Here is a 20,275-nt window from a genome sequence, read left to right on the forward strand (position 1 = left end):
ATCAGGTCAGGACCACAACTGAGCAGAAAAATGGGTTTGTATGAGGCTTTTCCATTACAAAAACCTTGGGAAACTTCTCTCACAAAACAATGCACTCAGGAAAGCAAAGAAAAGGCTGCCGCATCCTTGGAAGTGTTCAAGGCTGGGAATGTGGATGGGCTTGGAGCAACCTGGTCTAGTGGAAGGTATCCTTGCTCATGGCAGGGAGTGGAAACAAGAGGATCTTTAAGGTCTGTTCCAACCCAAACCATTCTGTGATTCTGTAAGTCTACAACCAAGAGCTGCTAATCCCCTCTAAAGCATCATTCAGGCCCTAAACCTTCTCCTTCAGGTTCCTTGGAACACACACTTACACCAGGCTCAGCACAGAGTCCTTCAGCTTTATTGAGTGCAGACACTTCTTCCAGTTGGACACAGCCGAGTGCACATAAAGCCTGTGAGAGAGGACAAATTGGGGAGGGTTAGCAGGAGAGCCCCACACCTTCAGCCTGCCCAGGTTTGAGTCTTCCCTTCTGCTAAGAAAGGTGGAGGTGAGGTAAGAAAGTGATGTTAAATCCCTGAGACTATGGTGAGCTGAGCAATGAAATGAGGAAATGAAACCTCCTCCAGAAACAAGCAGTGAACAGAAGGTGTGTGGACTTGAAAAATAGAGCCCAGAGCAGGGAGGTGACACAGAGATCTGCCAGCCCAAGGGGAACACACCAGCCATTCTGAGCTCCCAGCCACATGGTAGGGGCGGCACTGGTGCAGGTCCCAGCATCCCTGGTTGATTCCTGATCTGGCAGTGTTGTGCTGGGCTCCATCTTCAGCTGCCCGTTCTCCCTGAAGAGGCAAAAGAACAGTGTTAGAGATCTAGCAGCAGCAATGCACAGAATGCCCACCTAGGCCCACAGCCTGGCACTCACAGACAGGTATGGGCCCTTGAAGACACAAATCACTTCCTTCTCTTTGGTAGTTTTCAACTACATATCTGCAATTTACAGTATTTCCTTTCTCTTCCCTTTACAAACAATAAGTACTTCAAATCTACAGACCCTGAGTTTAGCAAGACTATTACACAAACAATATTTTCTCTGTTCATTTGCAGCTTCAACAGAAGAAACTTAGAACAACATTGGCATTCAGGAACAATCTGCATCCAAGACTTCCACCCTATTCTTCATGCCATGACATCAGCTTTGTTTGTCTTAAGAACTTTTTGAGTGGTGAATATGCTTTCTTGGTTACTTGGTATCAGAGGTACTACTAGAATAAATCAATCATCATTTCTACACACATATCAGTAAGCTCCTTCAGTAAGAACATGAAGTGTACACATACTTTGGGATATCTGCCTTAACCACAGGTCCAAGTTCATAGTGAGAGGTCAAATATTTGCATTTTAACAGCTGACCCAGTCAGTTGCAGGCTGAGCCATGTCTGTTTTCATTACATTTTTTTCCTTCCCTGTTATCCCATCTGTAAAATTGCTTGGGCACAAAACTGATAGAAGTCTGAACTTTATTGGAAGATCAGGCTGCTTCTCTTACCAAAAAGCTTATGAAAACAGATCAGTAATGGAACAGAACCATTACTCTGACCCCAGCTCACCTACCCATTCTGCCTGGGTGCCTGGGCTGGGATAGGGTCTGTGAACACATGCTCGGTGAGGGGCCCAGGCCGGGCCTGTGTCAGCTCTGCCTCGCTGGCACTGCTTTCCGGTACCTCTGTAGCCTCTGTTGCCTCCTCAGTAGACTGAGACTGGTTGATCTTCCCATTGCAGACAGGAGCCACCTCACCTGGAGGACAATGAACAATGTGAGTCATGCTGAAGAATCAGTTGGTGAGTTAACTATATAGATATCAGGCTGTCCATTCTTTAATTTATCTTTCCTTGCCAAACTCAATCAAGCCCTGAGCCTGTGCCACAGACACAGCATCTCATCAGGTATCTTCTGCCTGGATGGGAAACAGACACTATTTTAAAGTGAACCATAATCTGTGACTGGCATAGCACAGCATTGGAAGGGCTCCAAGGCTGTCACTACAGTATGAAGTCGGCAAGGGCAGCAGTATGATTTGCATGTGAGCTTAATTGGCTTCCCAACACTCAGGGAACAAAGCAACCAGAATAGCAGCACCTGTAGCAGGGCAAACATCTCACATGCCCAAAATACTCTGCTGTATGACTCCTGCAACCAGGCCGCAGCATGTGAGTCAGAGAAGAAAGGAAGGCTCTAAGAAGAAATGTACCAAAAGGTGTTGTGATGCACTAGATTGTTATTCGGTTCTGCACTGGGTGTTATGTTATACAAATGTTTCCCCCCTTTTTTTCTCAGATGGCGTATCCCTCAGATACACCTGAAGTCTTGTACCTGTGGTCTTGTCCCTTGAAGCCCCTCCCTTTGCCCCTCCCCACTGGTGTGGCCTTCTGTCCCCGCCTCCCATTCCGCGGGTATAAATGTCCCTTGAGTTGGGGCATTCTCTCTCTCCTTCACCTGGAAACCCTACGATGCAGATGTCCCCTTCCAGCTAATAAACAGGACATCAGAACCACGTGGAGAGAGAGCGCTTCTCGTCCTTTACTTCGTCTATGTAGGATCCGTGCGGGCATAAATCCCAAGCTAGCCGGGGGGATTTACAGCCCGAAACCCACGGGTTCCTTCAAAAAGGGACTTTGATACTCCTGTATCGTAGTAACAAAATTCTGGAGGCCTTGGAAGTGCTTAACTTGGGGACAAGAGGATGTGGCTGTAACACCATGAGCTCAGAGAAGATTAGCTGTAATTGATATGTCACTAAGTTTTACATCCCAAAACTTACTCTGTCCCTTGTCTAGAACAGGTGTGTCCCCACGCGAGGAACAGTTGCTTCGTGGCACATTGCAGCGGGTTGCACAGCCCACCAGAGTGATCCCTGCCAAGACACCATCTGCTCCAGCTGACTCTTCGGGATTCATATCCCCCTCCAGGAAGATCTCGCCTGGGGGATAGTCACTCTCACTGGCCGCTGAAGACAAAGAACAAGTTCTCATGTAAATCAAGCAATCTCTGCTAATTTAATGTACTTCTGAGGTCACCCTAATGATGGGAGATTCTGATCCTTCAGGGTTCACCACCCTGGGGAAGCACCACACCATCAATCAGCAGCCTGATCCACAGCAGATCCCCTCATCCCTAGTATCAGTATCCAATGCAGGTACAGAGCCCTTCCATGCCCAACAAGGCTCAGTCCTGCTTCCAAAAAACACCCGTTGTGTACCAACGGAAAGACTTAATGAACACTGAACAGGGAGGGATCTCCACAGAAAGGTCCTACAGGAAGGCAGGATCTGGGTTATGATTTCGGGGAACAATTACAGAACGCAACACAGCCCAGGGGTTAGCTCCCAAGTGAGGACATCTATTATTCCTCAGTGAGGCAGGTGACCCTGTGCAGACCTCAGCCTGGGCTGCACTCACCAGGGATGCTGGAGATGCAGAGCACGTGAGCGTTGCAGACAGTGAACTGGTCCACCACTGTGCCAGGCTGGTTGGCATCAATTATCACGACTTTACTGGTTGACAGCGTGCTAGTGAGGATCCAGACACGACTGGATGTGGCATCCATCTCATGGAGCTCCTTTGCCTTCAGGAGAGCAAACACACACGGGCATCATCAGCACTTCTCTTGGATCAATCTGAGCTTAACAGTGCTTGGCAACATTTACACATGGTGTAATTTATTTTAAATTATATATTCTATTCTACAGTAGAACTAAAGAAGAATTTTTTCTTTTTTGTATTGTTGTCTAATCAGTTATATTTTTATTTTTATTAATTTGATTCCATTCATGTTGCTGCACTAGTATCCAGAGCACTGGCCAAAGAGCCTGTCTGACTCCTTAGGTAAGAGCAATGTGGCCACTAATTTTTCTGTTGAGATGTCTGACAAATGTATCACAGAATATTCAGTCATCCAGAATGCTGTGAGTCTGGGATGCACCCAACTGATCAGCTTAAGCAAGCTGGTCTCGGGAGAGTATAAGGCAGCAGTATAAGACAGGTGTGGAGAAAAACCCTACAAACCAGACAAAATATTGTATGATTATCTGCAAATTACAGCTTGGTTCTTTAAACAGGAAAAAAAAAAATCACTTAAGACTACCAAATACCAGAACTGGATTAAATCTCAAGAGGCCCAAATGGACTCACAGACCTTTTAACAAAGCTTTGCCTGAATGTATTTATTAATTTACAATGATGAGGGTTATAAAATCTTCCTAGCAACCTCAATCAAGCATTTAATTGCCCTTATTATTAGGATTTTATTCAAAATTGCAAACGTTTCAAATGCTAAAGTTGGAAAACTTCATACTGGATGATTTGTCTCAAATCACACCAAAAGTTACAGAAGAGCCAGCACACCATAGCACAGTCCCACAAGTACAAGAGCATTTTATGGCATAGTAGAAAGATACTGAGAGAAGGGGTATGGTAGGGATGAAATGAGAAAAAACATTGGAGGGAAAAAAATCCACTTTATTTTCTGACCTTTTTTTTCTCAGGAGATGTATGGTTACTTTTGTTGTCCTCGCCTTCCACTTCCCTGTCACAGGTGAGAGGATCATGCCCAGGATCTAGTTTCTGCCCATTCCCAAGCTCCTGTTCCAAAGGTCTCCATCCTGAGAGATTTACTCCAGCTGCACACCACAGCTAAGAAACAGAAGCAGGAATCTGAACTAAGAATTTTGCAGGCTCTGTGGTTTCTTTGAATTTAGACACCTTTGTGGAGAACTGTCAAATGTCAAACATCTAAAACATTTAGTTAGAACACCACATCTTGATGATTTCTACTAGAAGATATCTGGATTGATAGAGGTAAGGCAGAGGATCTCTGCCCAGCAACATCACTGCTTTTTAGTCACTGCAGCAACGCAAGCTAGGACATGACAGATGTTTAATGTGTTCAAACTGACAGAAGACAGGTTAAATGAGATATTAGAAAGAGATTCTTCCCTGTGAGAGTGTGAGGCTGGTGAGGTTACCCAGAGAGAAGCCTGTGGCTGCCCCATCTCTGGAAATGTGGAAAAACAGTCTGCTGGTTTAGCTCCCAAATAAGCAGTTTTCGGGAATCAAATCCAGCTAACCTCCTTTAAATTATTTCTAGGGAGCTTTTTAAGAGAATGCCCAGGAGAGGACTACAGAAATACTAGATTTATCCAAAACCTTAAAGAAAAGAGGCTGCACAGAACATTATCTAAAGATCACACCTAGAACCTTTTAGAAACAACAGCATAAAAATTTTCTTACAATTTAACCATCAGGATGACTTCTAAAAATCATCTCTGAATTAAGTAATGACAAACTGACTATTTCAAAGCAACCAGTTACAGCAGGTAAGTCTGCCACCTACACAGATGACTGCTTATGCCCAACTGCAATTCTACTCAAAACATTCTAGTATTAATAACATGGCTTCACAAAAATCTACTCCAGATAATACTGGTCTGTTACCAATGAATTCTGGTCAACAGTAGAATCTAAAGAGTGATGAAATGAGTTTTTACTTTCACTTGGTCATTTTCATGAACTTTTATATTAGTTTTCATTACACCCTGAGGAGTCTTAGCAAAAGCATTAGAAGCATAAAATGTTGCTGTTGTTGATGAATTGTCTCAAAAAAGCAAAATATGTCAGGGAGCAGCAGGGGACCTAGCAACCAGAACCAGCTGAGAATTTTGTCCTAAAATACTTTCCTACATTCACTACAAATCACCATTCAAAAAAAGGAAGTAGAAGATAGAATTTGGAATATACAATGTCAAAAGAATAGAGATTGTTGTAAAAATGGCAGGTTTAGTCACCCAAATCCTTTGCTTATTCATGTCCCCTTTCTGGACTGCATGGTAAGCAGAAACAACATACCTTCATAGTTGGGTCCTTCTCTACTAGGGGGCGACAATATACAGGCACAGGGACATTTTTCATGCGAGTGTCTTCCTGACCACCATTGGGACTCAGCTAGGGGGAGAGAAGACGAAAAAGACAGTATAAAGCTGCAAACACCGGGATATGGCAAGAGAGATGGAATCAGTGTGACAGAACCAACCAGAGGTGGCTGCTGATGAGGCTTCCTATCATATCTTGTGTGAAACAGAGTCCTTAAGGGGAGAGGAGTAGCACACCCAAGAGACCATCTCACAATCATCAGTGCCCCAGTGATGGCCCACAGCGGCTATACATTGCCCTGATGATAGAGAACGGATGCTCCCTGCAGAGAGTCAGGACACTAGTATTCCCTTCCATCATGACAGTTGGACTTGATGATCTTGAAAGTCTTTTCCAAACTTAATGACTCTATGGCCTGAAACCTCCAAGCCATGCTGCCAGGCTCCTCTCTTGCAGGAGGTCTCTGACCAGTTAAATGTGTCAAAAGCCAACAAATGAGGCTGATGTTTTTGATTTTGTGTTACTGATGAGAAGAAGTGGGCATAAACTGCATTTGTTTTTCATACTAAATGACTATAAAAGTTCTCAGAGTATAAATGAAATAACTAATGTTCCAGCCCAATTATAACAAAGGAAATTTATTTTAAAAAGAACTGGAATCTGGTTTAGGGGACTTTTGGTTTAGGGTACTTTTCAGTTTCAGTACTTTCATGCAGAAGAACGTCCCTCCATTGACTTTGCGGGAGATATACAGAACATCATTTTGGTCTGTGCCTACAATGACCATACAAACAAAATTTGCACACGGTACGTCTAAATTAAATAGTTAATGACTAAGGTCCTTAGTAATGACTAAAGTCACCTTCCATCAGCCCATCCAGAGCATGGTCCCTACCTGTTTGTACTTGGCTGGGAGACTCCAGCCACAGGCCTGCAACCGCCCATCATCATTTCGCACGTGCTCCCGGACCTGCCGGTACTGCTCTCGCTTCTGCTCACGGCGTGCCGAGGACGTGCAGTCACTGAGGAGAGAAGCATAGCGTCACCCAGCTGATGGTTAAAGAGAGGAGCTGAGGGTGAAGGGAGTATGGCCAGTATCGGGGAGGGCACACACAGCAAACCAAATCCAGCTGTGAAAAGAGATGTAGGGAGTCAGAGACAGAAAAACTCTGTTGAGAAGCAGACACAGGCAGTTCTGACCCATCACCTGAGCAATGTGGCAAGCCTAGGTCATTGTCATCACCTCTTATGATGTTCCAAGAGCCCTTCAAAAACAGGGAATAATCCTTCTCTAAAACCTGTCTAGGAGATCACACCAATTCTTGCTGAGCTGTTACAATTTACTAATCTAATGTCTCCATCAGGAAGGCATTTTCAGTTCTTTCCCTCCTCATTCTAGTCAACTATGGTTTTTTCCATCCCTTTTAAAGTTTTGCCTGCTGACAAGGAAAACATACACTAACTGCTGGTTCCAATGTAACAACTCCAGGTTTGCACTGGCAAAGCTTAAACCAAAAATTGATGCGTGAGCTTTTAGACATGTTTTAATATAAACAAATGCTGTGTGTCAGTTCCAGCTCTCAAAAGGTTTTTAAGGTATCATTCTGAGGTACAAACAACATCAGCAGAAAAATTTAATCCTGTGGGCAGCCCCACTATGTAAAACACTGCTGAGAAGTACTCAGACACCACAGCATAACTGTGAGATGTCATCAGAAAAAAAAAAAAATAAGGGCAGTGGGTATCTAAAAAGTTTAAATTTACCCTTCTACAAGATACATTGTCTTTTCAACAAATCCTTTTTATTGTAGAAGTTATCTTACTTTACCACCACATTCTCCAAAGTCCTTCCATAAAAACACACCCCATGTGAAACCAAATAACCCTTGCAATGGCAGAACACATTGTGAAGTCATGTAAAGCACTGAAGAGTTTTCTCCCTTCATGTCAGCAACATAAAGAATTTGGGTAAGACTGTAGTAGCGATACCCAGAGGCTCATTTTTAGCATGGTTTAAATTAAAACCAAGTATTGGAACTTTAATATGCTGAGGAGAGAACTTTTATCTTCACTTAAACCCCTAAGTCAAAAGGGTTGTGCAGACATTTCATCCCTTTGTCTTGATGCTGCCATCACACTCCACCACAAAAACCCTCCTTCATTCCACCCCGGTCTGCAAATACAAGTGCAGAACTAGAGTGGGGCCACCTTGAGCTCCCGTGGTCCCTGCTGAGGTGATCCATCATGGCCTGAAAAGCCATGGATACTGTATGTTTGGGAGGACAAGGTTTGCTGAACCCATCCATATAGTAACTGATGAGAGAAAGCTCAGGGAGATAGGCCACAGAGAACAGAGACATGCTAACATCACACATCACACAGACTGTTTCCAAAGTGGAGAACAGCTTATTTCAAACACTGCTGTTCTCTGGGAGAACTGCAGGGGAGCCTGGTTGGCACATAGCTCTGTAACTCACTCATCAGGGAAGAACTCGAGGGTGCGGCTGCCGGAGGAGATCTGACACATGGTGTGGCTGCGCCGCTGGCTGAACCCCGCCGTGGTGGGAGACTTGTAGTGGATATTCACAGAGGGGTAGGTCCTCTTTGCTGGGGGAGGACTGGAGGAAGAGCTGAACAGACGGCTGAAGCTAGTGACAGAAAAAGCCCAACAAGTAAGAGAAAAGGTGCCTGGGGAGACATGCACCATAGATACACAAAACGGGAAGCAGGAGGTTGGGATCAAAGGCTATAAGCCTGTCACAGAAACTGCTCTACTTCAAACTCAGACCTACATCCTTGGTTTGATTGGCATAAGGTGTTTTTAGCTTCCAGAAATAGGTACCTTCTGAAAACAGCCCTTTATTACAACTGAGTGTGAGTGTGTCCTCCTAAACCAGGACAGAGTATGAAAGTTTCTATTCCAGGATACTCATGAACTTTTTCAGCTTGTGAAACAAAATCAATGTGCACGGTCAGATCTGATTTTAACTTCACTAAGGACAAAGGAAGCCCTTGAAGGCAAAAGGGTTAAGCCAACAACCCTTTTGGGGGTTGAAGGCAAAAGGGTCAAGCCAACTTCTATCTGACATTAATGTCAGAGTCTACTGAGTTGTTGTCTGAAGTAAAAATGGCAACACTCCCCGTTTTCTTAATCTTGCACGAACCATAAAAACTTACAACTGCCAAATGGTGGATTTCTTCTTCTCCTGCACGGATGGGTGCTCACGGGAAGCTCTAAGGATAAACACAGCAGAACCAAGTTAATTTCTGCATCTCTGCCAAGCATCAGGTCATTTCCATCAAGGAAGCCATGTTCAAAGTCAGAATTCATTCTAACATGTTTCAAAAGACACCAGGTAATGGGACATGCCCTGGTCTTCAATGCAAGCACACCCAAATACTTAAAAGTATCAAGGCTGATGTGAAATGCAAGTAGGTGTGTTTAACGAGATTATCAACTCTCTGTAACACTGTCTGCCACAGTGTGGGAACTACAGAACCTAGCATTAGAGTCACTTCAAGCCGTAGCCTTTAGAACTCATCAAACAGAAGCAATACTCCTCCCCAGAGCTTCTCCCAGATTAATAAGCACACAAGAAACAAGCAAGACAAACAACTGTCCAGTGTCTCCAAATAATGGTGGCAACATGAGATTTGCAGCCCAGGTTCAGAAACAAGAGAGAAAGAATTGGTATTAGGAGAAAAGCATCTAAAGTCCAGAAAACTTCCAGTATTTCTCAACCCTGTGTTGGTAGGGGTTGCATTGACCACAAGGTAAAACATGGACAGGTTCCGTCCTAAACAGGAATGTTACCCAACACCCAGCCTCACCTGATCATCTCTGTCCACCTGACAGCCTCCTGGAGCTCCATCAGCCTCTCCTTGTACTGGTTGCGCTCCATCAGGACCCGGGCCATCTCTACACGGGTGAAGCGCCGGCGCTGGGCAATGGGAATGTTGTCCTGCAGAGGGGAGGAGCACTGCTTCAGCCAACAAAAGATGGAATGGGATTGAGGTTAGTACCGGGAACGACAGGGACAAAAACATATTTGTTAGTTGTTCTCCTGCCCTGTTTGATTTCATCCCCATTTCCCCATATGAGGAGCTAATTCAGACAGTGAGCTCCAAACTACAGCCATGGACCTCTGGGTGTTCAGCAAACCTATGGAAACTAGAATGAGAATCACCACCAACTTGAACACATAGCCCTCACATACACCACAGTGTGGGACTATTGCCAGCAAGGTGCTTTGATAGTCTGCAAGGAATGCTAAGAATTGACAGTGGTCTGTTCGTCCAGAAATTTGGAAACCAAAGATTCAATTCAGTAGCAAAGCCAGTCACAAGCAGCAGGGAGCACCACATAATGCCACTTGCCCCCTCAGGAGGACTGCAAGGAGGTATTCTGTTAGTACAGATGGATAAAAGGTAGGAAACACCTTTTCCTCTTTGGTGACACAAACTGACCTTCCAATGAGGGCAGAGGCAGCTTTGGGTTGGGAAGAAAAATGAGTAAAAGTCTGTTTTGTCTCTTTTGAAAAGTGGAAAATGAGAACAGGACTAAAAAAAAATCTGCCCAAAATAAAGACTGCAAGGGTTTTGGGAACTCATTACTAGGAGGTGGCACATGGTTGTGCTAGACTGTGGCAATTCCCAAGCTCAGCCTGGCTGGTAAATGCTGCTGAGAGCTGGAACAGCACAAATTAACCAAGTCCCTCTCTAGCCTCCCTGGACTTTGAATCAAATCTGTATGACTAGTCAAAACAAGAATCGTATAAACAAAAAGGAATTTATCAATTATTTTTTAAATTATAAAAAGAACCAGACCTCCTGTCACTTGAACTGAAAACAAATCCAACTCTCTTCAGTAGCTCATGAGCACAACTTGAAAATGTGCCCATCTACCTAAATTCTCAACAGACCAAGTTCACTCCAAGTAAGTCAAGAGATCTAGGCTAAAACTGAACCTGCTCTGATACCTTGTGTAAGAAAGAAAACAGTAACTTGACATAAGTCAATGTATTGAATTCCCTGTCCTAGCAGGGACATTTACAAGGAAAATCTTGTTACTGCTTGATTTGCCTTTTTTTTTTCAGCTACAGTTGGTCTTTGTTGAACAGCCTCTATCCCAGCCAAAACAGTTTCAAGAGCTGTCCTAGAACAGCCCACAAGCATTCTCTGCCTGTACAATATAACAGGCAATACTGGCTTATGGAAAAGAATTAACAAGAAAAACGCAGCACTAAGACATGGTGGTAGTCACTCTTACAAAGCTGACTTTGTAAGCTGGATTTCACTGCATGATGTCCTCACAGCTACATCTTCACTGCCTACATGGGGACAGGCTCTTCTGGAGAAGCCTGACAGTTATAACACTCTGAGAAAATCCACACTGCACACTAGATCTTGACTCTAAATTAGGATGGTATTGAGCAGGGCAGTGCTCTAGCATGCAGCACTGGAACTACATCCTGCACAGTCATACTGCCACTGGGTTGACTGCTCCCCTGTGCCAGATTCTGGTTTGAATGTTGTATGAAGGAATTTAATGCTCATCAGCCACAACCCATTCACCACTCTTGCCCTCATTGCTAACAAAGGTACATCAATCTGCATCTCAGGACTCATACACATGAAGCAATACAGGTAAGTAAATCAACCCCCTTTCCCCGCAGGCATTTTAGTAATGTCATATACCAATTCTGTACAGAGATAGCTGCTTACATCCTCCACCTCCTCTTTGGGCTCTCGTCGGGCAACAATTGCTTCAGATTTCACTCTAGGAAACAGGAAGAAAGGGATCAAAACAACAAGTGATATCATGGCTGGCTTTGGGAAGAGAACCAGCTATGGGAAGTCTGGCTGCATCCATCACCATGTGTACCAAGTGTACAAATTCTGAGCTGCCTCTCTGGCATTTTCCCTCCCTCTTCCAGCACATTACTCTGAACAGCTTCACCGACCTCACCCCTTTTTTTTTTTTCAAACATTTATTGTGAGCACCAAAATACTGACCACTGGAAGAATTCAGCCAGTTTCTGTTTCTGAACCAGCATCTGCATTCAAATATTTGGTGAGAACTGAGCCATTTTCAATAGGGAAAATTCTGGCTTAAATGTTTCTGCTGGACTGCTTCTGGTTTCAGTAGATTCTCTGATTCTTTGTGATTCAATACAGTGAAAAAAGCCCCTAACGTGAAGAACAGTTTGCCAAAATGCTAAAGAACACCAAACCCTGATAAAAAAATACTGGAAGTATTTAAGTGAGTGCTCAGTTTCTTTGAACTCCTACTTTATGAGGCATTACAAAAGACATTTTTAAAAATCTCCCTGCCTGCAAGACTAATTTCATTTCAGACATTCTGAACAATACAGAGACCAGTCTGTGTTATTCTTGGTGATTCTGAGCTCAGACTACAAAACCTTCTAGATTCCAGCTGGAGAACAAACCTGTCCTCTGCCCTGAGCACTTGCAGTCATGCACAGCCAGCCACAATGGAACTGTTCTGCTCTGAGCTCCAGGAGGCAGCTTTGTGTGTATGGATGTGAAACCATCCCAAGGCTTTGCTGGGCAGTTGGGCTCTACTTTCTCTAGTTTGAAAGGAAGATAAAAAGTGGCATATTCCTGTATCAGACTATAGAATCTCTTCTGCCTCTTCTCACTCTTAACATGAGCAATGAAACAATTACCGATATAGGCATTTAAATATTTCTTGTGCAACTCTGTATGAGCTCTTTCAGTAAATGAATGGGCATCCACTTCCCTCAGAGCTATCCTGGCTGCTAGGAGGATCAAGTTCTTGGCAGTTTCCTTCAAAACTAGTGGTCTTGAAACTCCCCTTCTTTGGGTGGTTTTGGTTGTTGTTGGTTGGTTGGCTTTTAATTGCAAGTTTACACCCTAAATGCTCCACTCCAGGGAGCCTGGGTTTGGAGTTGCTGCTTTAGAATCCTAATCCTGCCTTCTTGTGCTCTCTAAAGTACCTTTGAATGACAATGCTAATCCTGTGAATGAAATGGAGTAAAACAGAGGAGGTGGGTTTACCACTCTTCACTCCCAGTTCCTTGGGGCAGGGGGGTAATCACTCACCTCTTTAGCTCCTCCTCCAACTCCTTGACTCTGGTTTCTATTTTGGCTTTGGCCTGCTTTGTTGCTTCCAGTTCTCCCTTCAGCACCTCCTGCTCACCAGACAGCTGGTCCACCTTGGCAATCAAATCATTCTTCACAACGTTCAAAGCATTTCTTAAAGGTGTGAAAGGGACAATAAGCAAAAATGCCCAAAACTAGCAGCTGTCCATAAAAGAGATCTTTAACTAAAGTCACAGATGCTACTCGGAGAGTTGAAACAAGTGTGTTTCACAATTCAGTCCAGCTATGACTCAAGGGAAATTAAACTTTGGGAAGATGGAGCTCCAGAAGAACAGAGAAGTCACTATAATTGTTCAGGACAAGGTTTGTCCATTCCTGTATCCTGACTAACAAACCAACCTCTCCTTCAGAAGATGACAGAACACTGAAGAAGGCATGTGTAGAGCAACCTATCTATTTTTGGCAGAATGAAAGTCTGAAACACACCCTTCAGAATTGCTGTCACCTGCAATTGAGGATAATTGCAGATGATGGCAATAGAAATATGCATTTCCAATCAGCTCTAAAACATCTTAACTTTATAAAATTGGTAGCTTCCCATCACAGTAGGTTCTCCAGCTCTCCACTGGGAGTACTTGGCCTTCATTTTCCCAGCTCCTCAACTTTAATAGCTGGTTTGCCAGCTTTTCTCAAAAACCAACTTCATTACATTGGCTGTTTCTCCTCCATCAACTACAAAATATTTAAGAACTCAACAATGACAACTGTTTTTTTTTCCTAATAACAAACCTTGCAAATAAAACCTTATTATCAGCAACATCCTCACAGAGGGTCAGACCAACACATGGATTCCCACTGAATATAAAGCTTGCAACTGATCTCAGATGGCATCAAGCCCTACCAGCACATGCCTAGAGGCTTTATCCAAGTGTCTGCAGAAAGGAAACAGCTAGGAAACACCTTAGGAGAGCAATTCTTCTTCTACAAGTGAAGGAACAAGTATTCAGGACAACCAGTTAGATAAACAAGTGAGGCAGGAGTTCTGGCTAAGACCTACTGCAAGGTGACATCTTGTTTATAACCATGCAGGTAGGTCAGAGCATGCGACAGTTCCTTACTTGGTCTCCAGCAGCTGAGAGTTCTCCAACAGCAGATTGCCCACTTCTTTGCCCATTCCTGAAAAGAAAGGCCAGGTAGTTTTCACCTGCTCTCCTAGAAACAGGCAGCTTTTGTGGCACTGCCTAACTTATGTTTGAGGAAAAGAAATCACTTTTGTTAGGCTCCCCTAGATTCCCGTGTCCTGTGTGTAAAGTGGAGTGTCTCTACCTGAATGACCAAACAGCACCAGCAAAGACACCCATGTGTCCTGTAGAGAATCCAAACTCAGATCTAGCTTCTCACCCCAACCTTCACAGATCTCTTTGGGAGGGACAGAGGGGAGAGCTTCACTAATACCAATCAGGAAAGTCAAGGCAGTCACTCAGGGTTCAGCCATGAGCTATTGCAAACATTTTTTATCATTCCTCACACAGAATGAAGGTAGAGTTTATGGTTTTTTCACAGAGGACAGCAGAACACTGTCCAAGTTGCTGTCCTGCACACTAGTGATTTTCTTCCTTTCTTAGTATAAGCCAAATTTTCTGTTTGCATGATTTGGGATCATGGTTGTGATGAGCTTCATGCACATGAAAGGCTTCCCCATTATCAACCTTCTGCTAAAGCAATTTTAATAGGACTTCAGATTGTCCCTTGCTATACCTAGCTCTAACAGCTTTCTCACAGATGTTTAAAATGTGAAGTCTCGGTTCCACCACTTCAGACCCACACTCAACATTACAGCAGACACTCTGCACTTGCACTTGGGCATCCATGTACAGCTGCAGTGTGCAGACGGGTTTACAAGAACACTGACACATCTGGGGCTAAGAGTGAAGGTTGAATTCAGTATTTCATAAAACCAATGAAATTTAAGGACCAAAAGCACATCTGGATTGTTTCCTGCTGCCAGGGACTTGCCGAGTCCCAGGTTCTCTGTCTTATAGTGAGGAACAGAGGCCACCTGAGAGCTGAAGGCAGAGAGGCCTCTCCCTGTTGGAGGACAGTGCTAAGGGATGCAGCTCATATCTCACCACAGGTCCCAGAGCATGAAGAAGTCTCCCCACAATCAGTATTTGTCCTGCCCTCTGAACTCTCTCTTCCTTCATAGCAAAGACATCAACAGTCTTCATGATACGTCATTTGGTGGTTAATTAGTATTTGCAGAAAATAAAAACAACACAAACTTGAATTAAATGGAAGTTAGAGGAACATGGCAGCGCATGAGAAGTGAGAACACACCAAAACACTCCAACACACAGATCCTCTTTCCACAGTTAAATGGGATGAATTTATGATGACAAAAGCAAATTCCCAGCAAGAATGAGTAAGAAGCAGCATTTTCAAAAAACTTTTGAAAAATCAGTGGCAGATAATTAATCACTTTGGTGTTTCAGGCCAATGTGTGTCAGAGAATATTCCAACAGCACAAAAGTGGGAAACACTAACATCAATGCAAACTACAGTGTATTTTGCATTGGTAAGGTGAAGGATCTATAGCCCTTTTTTTTTTTTTTGTGACATGCTGCATATTGGTCAGACAACTCAGAAGTCTTCTATTTGTTGAATTTTTTCTTGCTTATTTTTAGTGATTCTACAAATAATTAAATATTTTGCCTGTAAGGCATTACATTGGCACAAGAACACTAAAGGAGCTGAAGAACATCAAGGGAAGAGCTCATCCCCATCTTTTTTGGATTAAATCCTTTTCCTTCATATTCTTGAATCATACATCCCACTCTGCAGATGTTCTTGGGAGAGAAAAATTCTGGAGAAGAGGGTGAGCTATCATGCCAGAATTAAAGGCCACACAGCATTCCCATCAGTATCCTTCACCACAGTTTCTACTTGTGTGTGATGCAGTGACAGCCCAATGCCTTAACCATCTAGAGGTCAGAAAGGCTCCTCTGGCAATAAAGAACAAGAAGAAGCCTCCCAGAGCCATGGAATGGCACCACAAGATCATCTTGAACAGGCTGTAATGGGACAGCTCTGCTCACGAGAAGAAAACTTCCAATTTTCAACCTTTTGGGGCGTGGAGCAAAGGGAGGTGAGGTCTGAGCAAAGCCCTGTCCAGCAGAGCACCTACACCATATTCCTCCCACAGCCAGGCAGAGTGTGAAGCATCAAAGCAGATAATCTACTACAATTAAACAGACCAGGATCCCCAAATCACCTCTACAGAGCAGCTGGATCCTGCTTCTTGGAGAGGTGCTGCCACCATCACAAAAAACCAAATCAAGATGATGCAAGACATACAGATGGATGATGAGTGGATAAAAGGAATGCAGAAAAAAATGCATGAAAAGAAAAGAAAAGAAAATGAAGGGAAGGGAAGGGAAGGAAAGGGAAGAGAAAAGAGAAGAGAAGAGAAGAGAAGAGAAGAGAAGAGAAGAGAAGAGAAGAGAAGAGAAGAGAAGAGAAGAGAAGAGAAGAGAAGAGAAGAGAAGAGAAAAAAGGCCTTTGCCTTACCAAAGAAATCATCCCGTACTATGAGAGCCATCCCATACGAGAAAGGGAACAGAAAGAGATGGGGACAAAGGGGAAGAAAGGAAGAGAAAAACAGCAGCCATTAAGTACCAGTCTGTAAACAGCAAACAGAGCAGCTCGTCAGCACATGTATAGTGTGTGGTGCCAGTACACATGATGCTTGGTAGAAAGTTATCTTGTTCTGCTGCAGCCTCACCTAACAGGGACTTTACTTTAGAGTGTCACAGAACGGTTTGGGTTGAAAGACACCTTTAAAATTCATCCATTTCCAGTCCCCTGCCATGGGCAGGGACACCTCCCACTAGACCACGCTTCTCTAAGCCCCACCCAACCTGGCCTTGAACACACCCCAGGATGAAGCAGTCCCTGTTTACCACTCCAATTGCAAAAAAAAAAATTTCTTATATCTAATCTAAATCTTCCCTCTTTTGTTTAAACCATCACCCGTTGTCCTATCACAACAGATGTCAGGATAAGCTTGAGATGACCTCATCTGCTTCCTTCATCTTCATAATTTTCCCTGTATGATACATCCTTGAGCTTCCCATTGCCACCACAAAGGCAGGTTCAATAGACATTATGAAGAGGGTGAAGAAAGGACAGTAGCAGGGAGAAAAACGCAAAAGCGGGGCTGAGTATCAAAGCTTTCATCTGGCCTAAAAAGGCCCAAATCCGCCTCCACACTGCAACAAACTCCAACCCAACTTCAGTGGGAGGTTTTCTGAGGAATATTCACACAAAATGTGGCTTACAGTAAAACCAGTTTGAATGAGAAGAAGGGATGATGCCGTCCCTTTCTTGGTATCGTCACAGAGCCCACATTGAGCAGTGCCAGGCACAAAGACGTGGCAGAGCCTGTTGGCGCATGACACTGTTGCAGCTGCCAGGTCACCACCTTTACTACAGGGCAAATTTTACCCAGTTTGCACTGTAATCAAGAGAGATTCCCTTGACTTCAACTGAAAGTGCATCAGGGCCCAAGTGTGTATTTTTCAAGCAGGTGCAAACCTGATAGCAGAGCATGGCCCTAGGGCAGCGAGCAGCCTCCCCCAACAAAGGACAGAGCCATCACCCAACTCCTGAGACAGAAAGGCAAAGTTTCCACCAAAGACAGAGGCTTTGCCACTCTAACCCATCACAAAAGTGTCTTTAATGTCACTACAATACCCAAAAGGGGTTGGTTTGCACCAGGTAACCCCCTACAGTCACTGGCACATGGAGGGACTCCTCACAGCACAGGCCATGAAGAGGACAGTGGGACCCTCACTCAGTCTGTGCCCACCTGACCTTTGCTACAAGTACCCTTCCTGGCAGAAAAAAAGCCCTTTGAGCCCCAAGACCTTGAGTGACAGGCTAGTGCGACACTGTGGAGCAAACCTGCCCACAGCCACAGAAGAGAAAGCGGGTTGAAAGGTGGCAGGAACGTGAGCAGAGCAGGGACCTCCTGCTGCAGAGACCCACCAGTGTGAGGCAACCAAGCAAGGCGAGGTGGGAGAAGTCTGCAAAGCCAACCGTGTTTGGACAAGAGCAGGGGAGTGTCACACGTGTATACCAGATTATCTGACCTCAACCAGAAAAAAAGAAACAAGGAGAACTGAGCAGGAGATACACACCTGAGAACTCCCCTATGCGCCATGTCCAGCGAAGCACAGAGAGACAAGGGAAAAAGGAAGTGAAAAAGGATTCATCAGTGACTAAAACCAACAAAATCAAAATTTTGTTCAAAAAAAATTAACAATGATTCAGCCATTTCAATGTCAAAAGGCATGAAATAGTAAGGACAGGACCTGCCATAGCTGTTGATGGCACGACTCTACATATAGGACAGAAAAAAACCCCAAGGAAAGGTAACCCATGGTACAACTGCAACCACACACCTCAGCTATCCCCAGATTTCCAGATTTGGATCTGAGGCAATCAGATCTTCCTGGACTGGGTAAACCTTTATTTTGTCTTTATTTAGTCATCTACCACTAAATGCAGAACAGCTCACTCCCACTACCTCTCACTTCCCTTCACCTTGCAATTTTAACAGCTGTATCCTCTGACCATAACTGTGCTCTTCAGTGACATCTCAGCTTGCAAAAGACAACTGGTTGCATTTAAAACCTTTTTATGTACAGTGTAGCACTGGAACTTAGTTTGATAATCTCATTTCAACTTCTGTACACAACACTGTATATAAACTTACCACTAATAACACTTCATTACTTTCTTTACCACAGACACCCTGCTCTTTAATTTCCAAAGCAAATATAGTTGGTTATCCTAAACCTGAATCACAGAATGGTTTGGGTTGGAATGATCATCCAGTTCCACTCCCTGCCATGGGCAGGGACACTTTCCACTATCCCAGGGTGCTCCAAGCCTCCTCTATCCTAGCCTTGGACACTTCCAGGGATGAGGCAGCCACAGCTTCTCTGGGCAATCAGCTCACCACTGTCACCACCCTCAGCAGAAGGGCCTGTCCACTGAGCACACCGAACTGCTGTGATCATTAGTGTCTGGAAAGACCTGGGATAGGGAAGAGCAGGAAGGAAGATCTGCTAGAAGGGGAAGCTGAGAAAAGGGGAGATGGGAGAACAGGAACCTACCCAGGATCACTTGTGATTAACAAGTGTATATGCAGGAAAACTGCCAACTAGTGCTCCCAAGTCTGAAGGGAATTTGGGTCTCAATGCTCATTAGTAAATAATTGTTCTCACTCCACATTTTACTCCAGAATACTTCCTATATCACATGTAGGTAAAGCAGTATTAGAGGCGGGAGGAAACCCACATGTTTTGTGAGTTTTATTCAAAATAATAAAACACAAAGAGTGCCAATTATGTACCAGGAATAAATGGGATTTTCCATTTCAGAATCAGACTTGACTGCCAGCCAGTGCTCAAAGGTAATTTCTATAAGTCCGGTTCTTAAGGTCATCTTTAATTAAATTTCTCTTTCTTTAAGGAACTGAGACCAAAAAAAAAGAGAATATTCTTTACAGATTGACTGCCAGGTTTTGAGAGACTGGAGGAAGTAATAAGTCTTCACTTAAGTGAGCTTAGAGTCATTCATGAATTTGATTTACAGAAAGAAGCGAGCTCCAAATATGACCTAGAGGACTCTTTCAGCTTGTGGATCTTGTTCCTTATATCATGTTCATAAAGCACCATTTCCTCTGTGTCTCTTCAGACTCAAAGGTACAGCACAAAGAGAGAACATTCTACCTAACAAAAAAGGCAAAATTTTAAATTATGTTGACAGATTTTTGTCAACCCTAAGATCTAGCGCTTTGCTTCTATCTTTACCAGACTTTCTTTTGTGCTTTCTACTGTGCAAAGACAAAAAAAAAGTACCAGTCTCATTTGTTGTTGAGAGACACAACTCCTGAGATCTCTCTGTGCTTCCTCTCTTTCTACAACTAGCAATGTTTGTGTTCATTTTAAAAAGACTCTTATATGCTGAAGTCAGTGGCCAGAACTCAGCAAAAGGATTAATTAGATCAATGTTGATCACAAAACAAGGCACAGTCCATCTCCCAGATTTGAAAAGGAACCAGTCTTCCTATTTTGCTGGTCTGCCATGGGTTCTGCAGCTCTGCTCAGGCTAGAAAATGGTCCCAGTACAGAAATGTCCTCCTCATAAGCCATGCTGCAGTCTTCAGAAACTATACTGTGATCTTCAGGGCTTCAGTGCACTTACTTGGACAC

The 20,275-nt window shown here is 43.9% G+C and overlaps 1 protein-coding gene across 32 annotated transcripts in view; it reads right to left on the bottom strand.

Annotated features, from left to right (window-relative positions):
• Window positions 1-20,275, bottom strand: part of MAPK8IP3 (mitogen-activated protein kinase 8 interacting protein 3) — a 76,427-nt gene that overhangs the window by 10,940 nt on the left and 45,212 nt on the right. For 11 of the 32 annotated variants that reach the window (XM_038151411.1, XM_038151408.1, XM_038151406.1 and 8 more), the window contains 16 exons: window positions 18,194-18,205; window positions 16,563-16,580; window positions 14,114-14,171; window positions 12,996-13,148; window positions 11,607-11,688; window positions 9,741-9,892; window positions 9,087-9,143; window positions 8,387-8,557; window positions 6,805-6,931; window positions 5,886-5,981; window positions 4,512-4,673; window positions 3,441-3,606; window positions 2,803-2,988; window positions 1,595-1,778; window positions 703-822; window positions 354-434 (listed from right to left, as the gene is read on the bottom strand). In XM_038151411.1, coding sequence (XP_038007339.1) covers window positions 354-434; window positions 703-822; window positions 1,595-1,778; window positions 2,803-2,988; window positions 3,441-3,606; window positions 4,512-4,673; window positions 5,886-5,981; window positions 6,805-6,931; window positions 8,387-8,557; window positions 9,087-9,143; window positions 9,741-9,892; window positions 11,607-11,688; window positions 12,996-13,148; window positions 14,114-14,171; window positions 16,563-16,580; window positions 18,194-18,205 — 1,825 coding nt within the window. The remainder of the gene's footprint in view (window positions 1-353; window positions 435-702; window positions 823-1,594; window positions 1,779-2,802; window positions 2,989-3,440; window positions 3,607-4,511; window positions 4,674-5,885; window positions 5,982-6,804; window positions 6,932-8,386; window positions 8,558-9,086; window positions 9,144-9,740; window positions 9,893-11,606; window positions 11,689-12,995; window positions 13,149-14,113; window positions 14,172-16,562; window positions 16,581-18,193; window positions 18,206-20,275) is intronic. The other 21 variants (XM_038151402.1, XM_038151425.1, XM_038151414.1 and 18 more) reach the window with 12 other exon arrangements.

This window comes from Motacilla alba, chromosome 14 (assembly GCF_015832195.1).
Source record: "Motacilla alba alba isolate MOTALB_02 chromosome 14, Motacilla_alba_V1.0_pri, whole genome shotgun sequence".
Lineage (NCBI taxonomy): Eukaryota > Metazoa > Chordata > Aves > Passeriformes > Motacillidae > Motacilla > Motacilla alba.